The sequence below is a fragment of the Gymnoscopelus microlampas genome, assembly GCF_963454915.1.
Source record: "Gymnoscopelus microlampas genome assembly, chromosome: 12".
NCBI lineage: Eukaryota > Metazoa > Chordata > Actinopteri > Myctophiformes > Myctophidae > Gymnoscopelus > Gymnoscopelus microlampas.
In genome coordinates, this window is record NC_139949.1 from 36,385,721 (window position 1) to 36,401,820 (window position 16,100).

Genomic DNA, 16,100 nt, shown 5'->3' on the forward strand with positions numbered 1-16,100 from the left:
CCAGATCAGTAACCCTGGTCAGACACGGCTTGGCTTCAATATGAAAGAGCTAGGAACATGGTTTATGATTCTAGGTGCGCTAGCCTAGTGCAGCATAAATGGTAGTTTAAAACAAAGGTTAATTAGCAATCAAACGTCCACTCTTAAAAGGTGCAAGCGGGTTTATGAGTAAGAAATGTCAGGCTCGAAGAAGTAAAACATAGATGGAGATTGACTCATGTTTTTTGATCAACTTGAATGAGGTCGAAACACTACAACCCTATTTAGAAGTGATGTTTAAGGAAGTCAAGTTGTGGATGTGGGTCAGACCCAGTGGGTCTGGTGTGAGGTCTTCTAGCCATGATGACCCAGCACTTACCCAGAACTATTGCACTGCGGTATAAACGGGTCCAACGCGGGTCAAATCCGTGTGCAATATCCCATATCAATTCCAGGTTTTCTGTGAAATGGGGTATATGACCAGTTAGGAGCAGAATATTTAAAAACAGTGCTTCCATTTAAGCGTATTGGAGAGCCGAAAGTCTGATCATTTTAAATATGTTTGCTGTCTGTCAGTTTTATTCATCTGGACATTCAATGGGGCAATTTTTGTGGCTTATTGATATGGTTATCATATTTGAGCTGACTTCTAACAGCACTCCTATGCTAACGCCCAGTGAGTAACCTTTAGTCTGGTGACTTCACACCTCTTAAACTCCTGCTGATTACACTGCACTGCACTTTTCTGTACTGTGAGGTGGGGCCAGAGATAGTGCATGGCTCTTGTGGAGTTCAGTTGCACTGCGGGCTGGTAGGCAGGACGAGATAGGCAGAAAAGATGGCAGATAAACTGTCAGTCCCAAGAGTTGTTGGAGAACTTGGGACAGTCAGAGTCAGATCACAAGACACAAATAGGGAATATAACCAGGGAAGACAACAAACCAGAGTAGCCAAACAATCACAGGTGGGAAGAGGGGCAAATCTAACAATATCCACAACATATGTTCTTTATAAATAGAAAACCACAGGGGACTTTCTGCTACGTCACACCCTCACTCCTTGCACTCCCCACACCCTCAACACCTGCCCCTGGTCCTGTTAGCTGCTGACAGCAAATACTGTATTGCTTCTCCCTGTTCTGCATTCTCCAGAAGCAATGGGCCTTCTTTCTCAACTAGAGCTAGTGTGCCCCCTGGTGGCCATACTCTGTATCGTCCACTGATCACTCAGCTATAATTATTAGTTCAAAGGACTACATAGGGCTATTCTGTGACATATAGTGCTTTTTATTGTATTATCATGTAGACAGACACAATACATTAAAATGAAGCTGAGAAGGTACATCATTTTCAGAGCAGCTAAAATGTTATACGAGATTCATTCAATATGTTTACAGGAACAAAGCTTAAGAGCTGCATAAAAAAACTCTAAAATAGGCTTATGTGTCCACAGACTGAAGTTATTTCAACATTGTGAACAGTCCTGTCACCTCACTTCTTAAAGTGTGCAGGGAAACGTGTAATATGGTATCAATACATTGCTAACTGAAAAAATGGAGAAAGAAAAAAGGTGCTCATTGCAAGGTCGGGCAATGAACTTAAAACACAAAGTAAAACTGCTGCTCACTGACTGATGGTACACTATAGCCTTCATTCTTTCTATTTAAAAGAAACCGTTGCAAGACAAAATCCTAAATTGCATGCCCTGAATGTGCATTTTGTTAACCCTACTGTGTGCAGTATTGTGCCCCAAAGCAAGGATGGCTATTTATGCTCTCAGATTGAAATATCTAAGGTCAAGCCTCTATGCAGGTCCTCCTCCTATAGACAACCGATAGATTCACTCTTACCTTAAAATATAACAGAAACAATAAAACACAAAACAGCTTTGATGAAAGTGCAGGCCACACTATAATATGATAAGAACTTCTGTATGTTGTTGATGTAATATCATTCTGTATACAGTATGGCAATGGCAGTGGACTAGACATTACAGAATAAGTGAGACGCATGTGTAGAAAGAAAGTTTAGGCAGGGGAAGTGAAGTCTCTCCCCTGCCTCAAAAAAGTTTGTGGTGCCCTTGAGCAAGGCACAAAACCCGCAGAACGACCCAACTGTAAAAGTCTAAAAGTCCTGTCTAAAGAAAAGCTCGAAGAAATATCATGGAATGTGAAAGGAGTCTTTGATCCACTGGTCCCTGGAGTTGTTGCTGGGAGGCAGGGACAGAGATGAGGATGTGCGGGGAGGAGGTGAGGAAGGCACGGCCCTTTCTTCTTCCTCATCTCCGTCTTCCTCTTCCTCCGAGTACACTGTGTCGGTGTTGTAGGAGGCGTCGGAGAGGAGCGAAGAGCCTTTGTACTCCTGTATGGCCTCATACAAGGACCACAACTGGCATAGCAGAGACATGTCCAGCTGACGCAGGCCAACCTGTTGGACACACGCACGCACGCACACACGCACGACGCACGCACGCACGCACACACACATCAGTTGTAGATGAGATGGTGCATTAAAGCTGTAGAATAATGACGCAGGCCAACCTGTTGTAGAATAACTAGAGGTGCGGGTCGCTACGCGACCCTTCCGTCTAGTCGCTGGCGCGAGGCTCTCGTGTAGTAGGCTGTAGATGTTTTCGACACGCAAACCAAAAGCGAGAGCAACAGTGTTTCGAGACGCAAACCGAAAACGAAAGCAAACTGAGAGACGGACACATTTCACCCGTTCATCTATCTATGTATTGACACAGGCTCTTGCAGGACCAGAATGTGCGGCACAGATTGATGAAGCAGCACGCTCAGCCCAGCGAGACGGCGTTCGCTGCGTTCAACCCTCCCAAAGAGTCAGACAGACAGTATTTGGATGGGGGGCGGGGTTGCCGGGGTTGCCATGTCCAGGAGTTGTAAGCGTGAAGTGGCGTGTAATTGGTTAGGGAAAGTGCGTCGACGCATGCGCAGTGCGGTGTTTTTGTATCAAGCTGGTTGCTTATTGCTCGCGCGCAATGTGGCAACACTGATGCAACTTACACACGCACAAACATTCGACTGTAGATTCCAATTGTAAGGTAGATGACGCAGGCCAACCTGTTGGACACGCATGCATGCACGCACGCACGCACGCACGCACGCACGCACGCACACACACACATCAGTTGTAGATGAGATGGTGCATTAAAGCTGTAGAATAATTGTAGTGGAGAAAAAAGTACAATTTTGACTCTGATGTGTAGGGTTGAAGATTAAGAAGTAGTATTTAAAAAAAGAAAATTCCAAAGTAAATGTACCTCAAGTCAGGCACAGTATGGGCCAATGCTACAGCCTGACATGTACAGAGATACTGTAGGTGGGCTACAGGCGAGTAGAAACGTTCTATATTGGTTATTACTTTATATAGCATCAAAATCTGTTTAAGAAATAGCCAATTTTCTATAAAATTTGTTGAAAATGTTTAAACTTTCTGAAAAAAATGTGTTATATATTTTGAAACATCAAATACATGAAAATGTTTGAGAACCACAGCTCTCTATATACAAACCAACAACAGAACAGTAACAGACTGTTCTTTTTGGGAATGTTTCTAAAATGTAGGCCTAGTTGCTAATTTGGGCTTGTTTCCTATGTTGTTAATACCAGTGGTTCTCAAACATTGTCATGTGAAGGACCCCCAAATTAATATATTTGTCTGAAGACCCCCATCTGAAAATATTTGATACCAGGGACACCCATACAAAATATATGTTGTTAAAATGTAAAAAAAAAAGAAAAAGAAACACCAACATTTTATTCAATATTTTTGGGGAAAATAGCAGATCTACAAGCCCACAACACAGAGAGGCATTGTGAGCTTTATAGATCGGCTATTTCCAAATAGCTGATGCATTATAGGTTTAAGGTTTAAAGTGCTCATGTGGCCTAATAGTTGCTTCTTTTTGGCTTGTTTTCCTAGACCTGGTTGCTTATTTCTCTCACAAAATATGGCAACACTGATTATTACTATTACCTTAGATCAAGACTTAGATTATCGATTTTGACATTTTTATATCGACGAGTCTTAGCGACCACCCCCCCAGTTTGTTTGTCCTCCGAACATGTACAAATGCAAAATATAAGGTGCTTACCCACTTACCCCAAATGTTAACTAGGTGTCCGGTGTGTTTGTACAATGTATTACTTACTTCATATTTTTCAATAAAGAAGTGTTTTCTTTTAATCCCGTCTGTGGCCGAACGCCACCCACCCCCCTCGTTTACTTCCTGTTTACATTGAGTGTAATTCCGTCTTTCACCAGATGCGCCCCGTCACACACACCCATTTGGAACATCGGACAGAGTTGGCCACAGACGAGATTAAAACACTTCTTTATTGAACAATATCGACGAATACATTGCACAAACACACCGGGCACCTAGTTAACATTTGGGGCAAGCGGGTAAGCACCTTATATTTTGCAATTGTACATGTTCAGAGAAATACGGGCTTTACTGGTGAAATTCCAGGGGAAACTGGGGGGGTGGCCGCTAAGACTCTCGTAGATAAGTCAGACTCGATAAAATACATTTACGATAGTCTTGATCTAAGGCTAGATTATTACCATCTCTTTGCGCAGCAGTGCCAACGCAGCGTCCAGCCCTGCCGGTTTGCTGTGCCTCCGCGTGGCCGCTGTGTCGCCGCTCATCACCACGGTGGTCCGGTTGATGTCCGCCTGGATCCGGGCTCTCTTGCTGTGGACCTTCTCGATGTCCCGCCACGACCCGCCGCTGGAGTTCAGGATGCCGCTCAGGCCTTTGGGGAGCGGAGGCAGACCCTCCAGCGAGCAGACACTCCCCGTCTGACAGTCGTTATTAGAGTGAATCCCATTCATCATCACGGCCCTGTAGAAATAATAACAGCCGGTGGGAAAAGTAGATTACTCCACTTTTTTTTTTACTTGAGTAAAATAATCAATACCATAATGTAGAAATACTCTGTTTCAAGTAAATGTCCAGTATTCAAAATGTACTTGAGTAAAAAGTACAGAAGTATTGGCATCGAAATGTACTTAAAGTACCAAAAGTAAAAGTACTTATTATGCAGAAAGTCCCATTTCACAAGTTTTTAAAATGTTTGAAAATATTTTCAAATAGCTGAAGTATATAGGGCTGAAGTGGTTAATGTATGTTTTGTAATAAAAAAAAATCAAATAATTGTAGTGGAGTAAAAGTACAATATTTGCCTCTGAGATGTAGTGGGGTAGAAGTATAAATGGAAATACTCCAGTAAAGTAAAACATCCATGCAGCCTACTTACTTACTTTCCACCACTGACAGCCAGGCAGGTATCCTGTGTTGAGCTTTAAAGTTGTTATATTATGTTCCAGATTGACGTCCCAGACCACGACATCCACACAATTACCACATCTTTTGTTCTCACGTCTGGAAAAAAAGACAACTGTAGACAACAAGTAGAACAATGTCCATGCATCAAATGGATTTAAGAAGACACGGTTAATTTTCTTTAAATGAATTGAGTCTGCTGTAAAAAACAAAACAAAACAAAAAACAAAAACAAACGAGGAGCCGCTAGTTCATGTGGTTCACACGCTTCCTCCTGTCCTGGTATGGGCTTTTGTTTTGTTTCTGTTCCCTTTGTCTCCCTCAGTCCCGCTTGCCGTGCCCCGCCCCGCCCATCCCGTTACAGTCAACTACAGACTAACGGACAGACTGGAGCTGTATTTGGGTGAAATGGAAAATGACTGTCGTTCCTACTGCCACAACGAAAGTTTGACTGTACAAAACCACAAAACAAGTACATTACCCACCCCCCCCACACACACACACACACACACACACACACACACACACACACACACACACACACACACACACACACACACACACACACACACACACACACACACACTCTCAGTTGTGGGCCTAAGCACTGAGAATTAATACATCCACACACAGTGCCACAATAATCATAGGCTACTTGCTTGTGCAGTACTTCTGTTATATCAACAATATGTGTTAACATATCACACTGAATAGCATAAAAAATACATAAATCATAAAGCAACTTTATTATGAATTACAAAGTAAGATTAAGGATCTCCGGAATGGGAATACGGTATTAAGCTTTTATGGCAATTATTGGACGTATGGGTCATCTATGTGGGCAATTCTAGTGGTTTATTATGTGATGGTATCCCATTACAGAATGCCTACTTATGTTCCAATGGTTATGAAGTGTTGGTGTGTGGTGGCTCTATAACCTTTCTCAAATATTGTTGCAGTCGGGTGGAAACCTTTTAACTTTTACAAGCTAAAAAAAACGTATCACATTTTGAGCTATCTGCCAGACAACGATATGCATAATTATAGCAACATCGGAAGACGAGGAAGTGAAAATAAAGATATTCTGTGTGCGACCATGCCTGCGTTTGGTGGAGCCCAATGAGATGCAGAACACTGCATTTCAATTAGTACAACTTAGACTCTCTCCTGGAAGAACAAATCACAACTACATTAGTAAGCCAGCAGGCAAACACTTTATTCTGATAATAGGTCCAGGACACAGGCCGCTTCATATCATGTATACTGATTTACAGGTCTCCTACCTAAACAATCCCTCTGCTGTGAAAGACTATTTAATGGAATCTGGAGTTACACATAGCCTATACTGTACCTCCTAAAATTACACACATACAGGCATAGCCATGCATGTTAGTGAAGCAGGATGACCTTTGTGAAAGCCGCAGCATCTAAATATTGCCCTGCCCTTCTATTAACAAATGAACAAAATTGTTTATTAATGGCCTTTTCTTCAAGTTATTGACTTAAAAAAAGAGCCAACTTGCTAAGTAACACATTTTGAGCAATATTCTGAAATATCAAATACCAGCATGTATTTAGGAACATAAGAAAGAACACACCATCCTCCAGAGCTGCAACAGCAAACTGAACTGTCGACTAAAGGACAGAATTCCAACTGAAAATCGAGCGACACTGTCATGCGACAGTTTAAATTAAGCCATAAGACGCATACTTTTACATCAGTTGTTTTATTCCCAGCACCTATAACTGACCCAGATGAATTGGACATAATGGCATTAGAATGCCTCTGGCTGTATTTAAATCAGGTCATCTACTGGGAATGTCACAAAAAGCAGCACACAAACACCTTTTATGTGTGGTTCAACAAGTTAAGAGCTCCCAGCATGGGTCGTGAATACAGACCTACTGTTTGTTGTTGTGATATTAAGCAGGATTGGGGACAGAATATGGTCTACATATCAGCTTGCCATATGAAAGGCATGTCTCTTAAATGTTCCTAAAAGGAAAAAAAGGAGCCAAATAACAGCGACTACAACTTTGTATAATATTGGTTTAACCTTAAACGCAAATCTGTGTAATAACTAACTTCATTCCTTGCATGATATTCCATTTTCACGCATCATGAGGAAGGGCAAAACTAAATGACCATCTATAAATACTAACAAGTCCCTGAAGCCTTTTAAGTAATATGAAGGACAGCTCTGTTGGAAGGTAACATGAAGTGTACCATACCCACTTAGAACATTTTAAACATTTTTTACAGGTATCTTTTGACTCTGCAGAATGAGGTCAGAACACAGAGAAAAGCAGCATTACTGCTGACGACAAAGTCAGAGGTCCAGGAAAAGAGTTGAGTGGGTGAAGGGGACCAGCATTCTTTTGGGTATACAGGTCTGATGAGTCCAGGCCAGTATAATGACACCAAGGATTCATCAGTGTTGTCTAAACTAAGCGCCATCTAGCGGAAGTGCTTCAGACTCATGGGACCCTGGCCTATCTTTTAGAGGTGGTCCGATATGGACTTCAAGGCCGATACCGATTCCTCATATTTTGTAGAACAGGAAGGCCAAAAGAGTCCAATATCCATAATTAATGTAGTGAATTCTGTACCGTAAAAGGCATCTGAAACCACTGTCTGTGCTCATGCCTTTCTTTTTTATGCTTTCAAAGTACATGTGGGGAACTAATACACTGGATTATCATCTATTCTTCAAACTAAAAAAACTGCACATATTTTTTTTTGGGGGGGGGGCATGCCATATTGGTATCTTTAGCTGCCGATACCGATGTGGTAAAAATACAAACAAATATCTAATTCAAATCGATATGTCGGACCACCTCTAGTTTTCAACACTTTATTCAGTTGACAATATGTCATGTTTGTTGAGTAACCCTTGTCGAAAAGGTATAAATTAAGCCATGTCAGGGCCCCATGAAACTACAAGCTATACACACTTCATATTGCTTGTGACATTACTGTCCCATCCTTAGTATTTTGTATTCTTCATTGCAGGTTAGCTATTGGGGGTGGAGCTCCTTAAGGCTCTGAAGTGATCTGGCACAGCTGGTGATGAGGCTGCAGAGCTGGATGCTCGCCTCCAGGCAGGTAGTGGTCCGCAGCTCGTTACTGGCCCAGCGAAGTTTGGTGAGGACGGCTTCCTCTGCTTCTAGTAACAGTGGTAGAGGGGGGTTGCTTTGTGGGGAGCCAGGCATCGGAGCAGGGGGCCGAGCGGCAGCCAGGATTGGAGCAGATGGCACTAAAGGGGGGGTAACAGGTGGGGGGGGCAAGGGGCCTCTCAGCCCGGCGGCGGCCCCTTCACAGTGCTCCGGCCTGGGCAGTGGGACCAATCCACTCCCCTGGCTGTTGCTGGGGACCTGGTTCGGCTCCGGCGTCTGGGATGGTGCAGGTGGGTGGGCCGCAAGTTGTCTCTCTCTCACCTGCGACAATGCTGCCTGGGCATTCAGAGCTGAGTGGAGAAGAGGAAAACCGTGGGAGACAAGAGTAGGATGGGAAATAGACAAGAGACGAGAGAGGGGGCAATGAAACAGACGAATGCAGGGTTAAGGAGAAGAAGAGAGGGAGAAAAATTAAGAGTAAAGATGGAGAGGAGAGAATAGAAGTCAGCATTAGTCCAAATTCACTCACTCACTGTTTCTGTCTGTCTCTGTGTATGTGTGTCTACCTGGATTGTCCTTGTCAACATCAGAGTCAAGCTCCTGACATGATACACAGTAGTTCTTCTGCTGCTTGTCCTGGAGAAGAATTGTCTAGAAAAAATAATACATAATCCATGTTGTTGAATATTATACAGCATCCTGCCTTATATCATCCTTCAAGACTCAACACTAACTGTAAGTTGCTACTGTAAGTTGTATGTGCTACTAAATGGAGATACGTAGAAGCAGAGAAAATAATCCATGGGCATAAAAAATGATTACAATGGATATGGCAAGTGTACATAAAGAAAACCTTGGGTAGCATTAATACGGCATATGTGGTACTAAAATTGCAGAACTAAAGAGCAGTGGAGATTGGAGAATCCTTTTTTTCTGTTTAATTGTGAGCTATGATGGACGCTTATTTTTTTAAATGTGTATCTTTATTCTGTTTCTGATTTTCCTTTCCTTTATTCCACAATCTTGTTCTTTCGGTCATCATGATGACCCACATTGGAGAATCAGTTTCAAATAAAACATGATCAATTGTCAAACCACTCACTCACCCCACATATATCACAACATTCTCCCAGCATCTTGTAGCCTTTTAGCAGGTAGCCTCCCATCAGTTTGCTGATCTTGTCTTGGCGCTCGCGGCGCGCTTGGATCACCTTCATCTCTGACTCTGTTGGAGGCTCCCACTCAAAGTCATCATCATCTGCCATTACAGCAGCAAATGAATGATAGGGTTGCATGCATTAGGTTTACACACGTATTTTATGTTTTTAATATTAGCTCCACACTTGAATACAAATGAATTGATGCACTCTTAATTTATGACATATCTACAGATATGTACATCACAAAATGACCATGTTATCTTCATTTTCAATGTGTTTATCATAACGATGCAAAGCGTTATTTATAGACTCCCAACCCCAAACACGAATCAGGTTAAAAGTTACAAGCCCAATATACTCATATGACAGTGTGAGCTTGTAGATCTATCAGTTTATCTCGTCTAAAATGCCCAAAATAGGGATTCCATTCCACTCCAGTTTGAAAGTAAGCTCTGAACAAGGTACTGTTGGGTTTATGTCCCCGGTTAACTTATAAACACATCAATTATTGTGATAATTTAGTAGTTAGTTCCTATCGCAGGTATGGATATTTAAACCAAGCAAATCAACAAAACTTGTAAACAAAACAAGATAACGTCAACTACTACGCCATGGTAATGTTAGCTACTTGACGTTAGCTATATAGCTACTTCCCTGGGTTGTCAAACTCCAATTTGAAAATAACAACGAAACGCCACGCTCTTTTTTTCACCGAATATGTCGAATGAAACACTCACACACATAAATGCGTCTTATGAGCTGAGAAAAGATACCGGGGTTAACTTAAAAGGTTAAATATAGAATGTAACAAACCTCCATTCAAAGCCATGTTGTCCCACTGAGCCTCACAACACGTTCTACGTGATGACGTCACTCACACGCTCCTGTGAGACACCGGAAGTTGCGTATGGGAGAATTAAAAGCAGAAGCAACCATTCTTTGACGTTTATGATAAACCTTAAGATCCTACTTGGCTTGGTAAATTTCATCAAAAAAAAGTTAAATAAAGAAAGAAAAGAAAAGAGGATGATTTCACCTGTATATTAGAGTGGTTATTATATAAAATAATTATGTGTTTGTGAAGATCCATTTTCCAACACATTTCGCAACAACGAAGCGTTTGCACTCCCTGGTGGAAAATCAACGTAGCTACATGAAATTAACCTATGTTAGCGGTTCTCAACCTGTGATTTTGGGGTGGTCCCTAGATGACAGTGAAGTGACAATTTTAGGACCTTTAAGACCTTTCTAATTCCTCACCAAAAAAAAAAAAGAAAGAAAGGAAAAAAATCCATCACTGCATCAAACGTAATCAACAAACTAAACTATAAAAACTGGTCAAACATTAGCAAAAGGCAAAAATGGTGACTGTTGTGCTAGGTGTAGTGCAGTGGTTCTCAAACCTTTTAGTGTCAAGGACCCACAGTTTTGGTATAATGCATTAAGGCCACGGACCCCCATAACTCAGTGTGTACAGGTCCATTTGGTTGCATTTGTACACTTTGACTTACAGACCTGTAAGGGTCCATTTGGACCCAAACTATCAACAATTTAGATGGTCACCCCCTCAAGGACCCCTGGTGGTCCCTGGACCCCACTGTTGAGAACCAGTGGTGTAGTGGACCGGATCATAGTGTGGATGATATCAACTAGGCACGTTAGCCATGACCCACCTGGGCTGGGTCTACTGTTTGGAAAATTGTCCAAAGAATATCCCCATGTGTGCATCAACTGGGTGAGTAAAAATTCTTCAATACTATAAACCTGTAACATTAACATAACATTAAATACTTTAAATACTTTTTAATGGACTGGGCCTGTTCTAATGGCCCAGTCCATACCATGCCTTGATTTGCAAAAAAAATACGTCTTCAGGCAGTAGGCTACTTTGTCAACCAGTAGATAGATAGATCGGTCAATCGCACTTCTCTTAAATGGTGCATTTATATAGCGCTTTTATCCGAAGTGCCTTACATAGATTGTGCATTACATTCACACACCATGCAAGGTGATCCAACCTGATCACCGGGAGCAATTAGGGGTTCAGCGTCTTGCTCAAGGACACTTCAACACCAACTCTGGGAGAGCCCAGGATCGAACTGGGAACCTCGCAGTTGCCGTCCGGCTGCTCTACAGGCCACTCTCTACCCCTGAGCCACTGTCACCTCATAGAGAGTAAAATAGAATAGACTACCAGTTATTGTTCGAGAGAGGCATCACATCACATTATTATGTGCAGAACTGAGGTAGGGCCTATTTGTTCAAAAGTCCTATACTTGTGGGGACAAAATGACCTCTGAGCCCGAGCTTGCAACTTCAGTACTGTGTAGGCCTACCGTCGTCCTGATGGCTAAAGGTGGTATTGATTGTATAGAGGGTGTGTTCTATCCCTGGTAATAGCTTTCCACTTTTTTAAGTACCCGTGTCTCATACATTGATGTCATACTCTCAAGTTGTACCCCAGCTATCTTGCTGGATACATTGATGATTTTATGGAGTTTGTTTTGACTAACCAGTCACCAATGCTAATGAGCCACACCAGGCAACAAAACAAAAAGTTACCATTAGACTTCTTTCTACGTTATAGCCTACTGTCTCAGTCTGCGCAAACTGTACAATGTAGCTTCGCCTTCTGCTGACCTTTCTTATAGATGGCATCAGTGTTGGAATTCCATGTCTCATCCCCATCAATGACTATTTGCTGGTGTGTATGAGCACTAGTCCAGTAGGTTTCCTACCTGACACCAGGGTCTTATGTATCAATGGAAAATTAGGGAAACCTCCTCTAACTCCTCTCTCACTGCAGATGTGCTAGTTAAATTGTATTAACATACTCTACCATACAGATCGGTTTTATTCATAAAAAGAATAGAAAAATCTATGCTGCATATTCCAATCAAATCACCTATAAATTAGGCTAGCCTATATATGAGCTACTGTATGGCCCCAACCAGTGATCATTATTTGTGTGACCAACTCCATCAGGTCACATCAGTTCAGAGTCATCAAAACTCACTGAACAGGCCCTGAAACTGCAACTGTTAACACATGGCTGCTCTCCCATTTGACTCTTCCATGTTGCTGTTTACTTGCTAAGCACTTTTAGGGTCTGTGCTTCTGATACAGGTTATTTCTCTACCAGTTTCTGTATGAGGAGAAAAACAAAACGCCTGCAAAGCCTCACTTCTTCATCATCCAATGTACTTTTTAATTGGATTTATCATCAAATTAAAATGTTATTCTCTTTACAACCTTCAGAAGGTGTGAAGAATGATAAGGCAAACTGGATTTTGAAAGATAAAGCTTTTGGAAAGACAACGTGGATTACAATATGCTTTTTCAGTTGCAGGCCTACTGTGAGAAGTTGCAGTAGTGAATAGACTGTTACAGTGGAGGAGGGGAGCGGCATTTATCATTATATCATTATATTATATTATCATTTCAATCCTCAGACTATAAAGACTTTGACACAAATATTCTTGTGGTTAAAGGGCAAGGTTTGGGTTGTGTAGTTACCTTGCCATGATGTAACTCCAAAGATGGACATGGGAAAAAAAAAATGCTCCATTGATTAGAAATTGATAATTCAAAATATGCTCCTCATTGACTTACATTGTACAGTGAAACAGCTCTCAAAGTAACTCTTTTAGCACATAAACAAACTTCTTAATACAAATATTTTTCTTCTTAATACAAATATGGGAAAATGTATTGGTTCAGCAAATTAATATAATAATAATACAAAAGGACACCTTAAGGATGTACAGTAGTTACTGATTTACTCAAGGATTCTAGCAAACCATTTGAAATATGTCTATTTTTTAACCTAACAGAAAGCCACTGAAGGTGGTATGGGCATTGGAGTCTCCCCAAATGTGCGTCTGAGCAGCCATGCGCACATACACCTGGTCTCCTTGTTGCAGCTGCAGGGTGACTCCATTGCCACCGTTATCAGCCCCGTCTTCGGAGCTGTGGTCAGATGTGGTGGCCATACGGTGGCTGTTCTTGTAAAGGAAGAGGGTAGCAACCCGGTTCCCGCCAGCATGATAGAAAAACACGAAGAAGTACACACCTTCTGCAGGCGCTGTGAAGATACCTGTTGATTCAACAGAGCATGGAACGTTTTTATTTATCTACAGCAGGGACATCTCATAATTTGTTTTATTCAAACTAGAAAGGAGAGTGCGTACTATGTCAGCCAGGCTGGGTGGGTGGCCTTCTTGGGTTGCAGTTTTAAGCTGAAATGGGCATGGCCTAATATGCATCATGATCCAAGGAATCCAAGGAAAAGGGAATATTGTTTGTACGACCTAGTTACAGTTCAGTTACAGGCCAAAACGTAAAGCGGATGGGCCGGTTCGGACCAAAAAGCCAGGGCTGAATTTTGGTCCCAGTCCGGCCCTGATTTATATGTGCTCATACAAACTGAACTGATACATGGAATGTAGTTTGAAGATGGCAGATTTATAGTTACTTGATGATGATGTAACTATAACTCAAACTATTGGCGAGATATCTTCAATACTTGCTCCGTAAATATAACTTATAATCCAAAATATTCTTCTCATTGACTTACATTGCACAACCAAGTCAAGTTTTGTCAATTTGTTCATTGTGGAATCTGGTTTGTTGCATTAGTTTGTGTGCTAAGTGTGACTCAGAGATGATTTTTGGTGTGCATTGCAATGTAAGTCACTGAGGAGTAAATGTTGAATCATCAATCTACAGAGCAACTATTATCTCTATATCTTTCTAATATTTGGAGTTACATCATGGCAAGGTAAATACACAACCCAAACTACCCAAGTGTAAAATATGTGCTTTAAATTTACACTTAGCCTTTTTGTTTGGTGACTATGTAAAATATTCAAATGTGTGCCATTTACCAATGTAAATACTTGTTTTTGTTTGATATCATAAAATTATGTTTTTGACTGCTGGGTAAACATATTACGTAATTTCATGATAAAGAAATCTACAGATTATTTGTTAATGAAAATAAATGTTAATTGCAGCCCTATAATAACCTTTTTACCTGTATGCTCATTGTAAGCATTGCCAATGTTTGTTAGGACCGTTCTGTAGATGAAAGTGGTGTCAGCATCGAAGGGTCCAATGGGTCCTGATCCTCCAGCAGCTGCAGTGAATATAACTGTCGTTCTTTCTATAATGAAGAAAACACTCACATCCATATTTTGCTTTGACAAAGCATATATTTTCTGTTTAGATATTTTATACAATTGACACAATCATGGTAAATGGTATTAACTATGACAGATTACACAGATAAACCTATAGGCATTCATCCTATGACATCTTTGTGACTAATTCTGATTTGAAGTTTTTATATATTTTAGTTTTAGAACATAGATTCTCTATGGATATCCTGTTCCTGACTGGGTAGCCTAATAATTCCATTTCACCTGTTAAAGCTTATCTTAGCCTAGTTTTCAAAACCACATTGTTCAAACTGCCTTTGTTCTCTAGCATAGCTCATCGAGCTGGGTTTCGCTGTCTCTCACTCAAGCCTGATTTCCAAAGCTCAGAGTTCAATTTGTAAGCATGAAATAATACCTGCATTCCGTCTCTTCAGTTCCTCCACTCCTCCCTCACTCGCAGTCACCCTTGTTTCTACAGTGGACAGCTTAGCAAGGTACGCTGAAATCAGCACAGCATTACCATTAAGCAAATCATAAATATTCATATTGTTTAATTTAAAATGGCATACATTTGAGTGGGTTTCCCATGGGGATTATATGGATCAAATATATACAGTAAATTGATAAAAAAAAAAATCAATTCTCCTTTCTCATTAACATGGTTAAGTTATTTTTCAACACTGCCCTCTCTTACTGTACATGCATTCACTGTGAATCCTCCTGTTTAAATTACCTTCACTTTCTTTCTTCAGGTTTTCCACCTTGTTCTCACTGGCTTCCAGTTTGGTTTTAAAGTCTTCTACCTGGGTCTCACTAGCACTCAGTCTGGTTTTAAGGTCTTCCACCTGGGTCTCACAAGCACTCAGTCTGGTTTTATGGTCTTCCACCTGGGTCTGACTAGCACTCAGTTTGGTTTTATGGTCTTCCACGTGGGTCTCACTAGCACTCAGTCTGGTTTTATGGTCTTCCACCTGGGTCTCACTAGCACTCATTCTGGCCTTAAGGTCTTCCACCTGGGTCTCACTGGCACTTAATTTGGCAGCCATTTCTGAAAAATATCACAGAGAAATAAGTTAAAACGAGAAAGGGGCACACTGCGGAGTGCATATCTCCGCCAGGCCGGGTGGCATTCACAAGGCCATGTAGGAGGCAGAATGTGGCACTGCAGGGATATTGTGGGGCATTGAGTCAAGAGCACTGAGTCAACTGCCGAGCGCAAAAATGGGAGGGGAGCTTTCCTCCCTGTCAAAGCTCACTGTATCATCAAGGACATGCACCACCCCAGACAAAAAACTGTTCACACCCCTACTACGACCAAGGGCAGGCAAGGAGTCATACCGTAGTATCAAGGGCAAGACCACCAGGCTGGCCTGTCAAC

At 41.5% G+C, this 16,100-nt stretch overlaps 2 protein-coding genes across 3 annotated transcripts; both read right to left on the reverse strand.

Annotated features, from left to right (window-relative positions):
- Positions 1-1,312: 1,312 nt before the first annotated feature.
- Positions 1,313-5,557, reverse strand: fam89b (family with sequence similarity 89 member B). Its single transcript, XM_084073384.1, has 3 exons — positions 5,265-5,557; positions 4,566-4,845; positions 1,313-2,405 (listed from the first exon to the last, which is right to left on the reverse strand). Exons 2-3 carry the CDS (start codon positions 4,836-4,838, stop codon positions 2,139-2,141), a joined length of 540 nt encoding a protein of 179 aa, XP_083929510.1. The 5' UTR covers positions 4,839-4,845; positions 5,265-5,557; the 3' UTR covers positions 1,313-2,138.
- Positions 5,558-6,473: 916 nt separating this feature from the next.
- On the reverse strand, positions 6,474-10,426 carry znrd2 (zinc ribbon domain containing 2). Of its 2 annotated transcripts, none has more exons than XM_084073871.1 (4): positions 10,377-10,426; positions 9,510-9,661; positions 8,970-9,054; positions 6,474-8,753 (listed from the first exon to the last, which is right to left on the reverse strand). In XM_084073871.1, the coding sequence occupies exons 1-4, from the start codon at positions 10,390-10,392 to the stop codon at positions 8,305-8,307; spliced, it is 702 nt and encodes a 233-aa protein (XP_083929997.1). In that variant the 5' UTR covers positions 10,393-10,426; the 3' UTR covers positions 6,474-8,304. The 2 variants fall into 2 exon arrangements, with proteins under 2 accessions (XP_083929997.1, XP_083929996.1); XM_084073870.1 differs by having other exon boundaries at positions 9,510-9,664; positions 10,377-10,412.
- Positions 10,427-16,100: the final 5,674 nt, after the last annotated feature.

Coding starts and splice junctions, on each gene's coding strand:
- fam89b (XM_084073384.1), bottom strand. CDS start 4,838: ATGATGAATGGGATTCACTCTAATAACGACTGTCAGACGGGGAGTGTC. Junction 2,406..4,565: donor CACTGCTGCGCAAAGAGATG/GTAATAATCTAG, acceptor TGTGTCCAACAG/GTTGGCCTGCGTCAGCTGGA.
- znrd2 (XM_084073870.1), bottom strand. Junction 9,055..9,509: donor AATGTTGTGATATATGTGGG/GTGAGTGAGTGG, acceptor TATTTTTTCTAG/ACAATTCTTCTCCAGGACAA. Junction 8,754..8,969: donor TGTTGACAAGGACAATCCAG/GTAGACACACAT, acceptor TTCTCCACTCAG/CTCTGAATGCCCAGGCAGCA.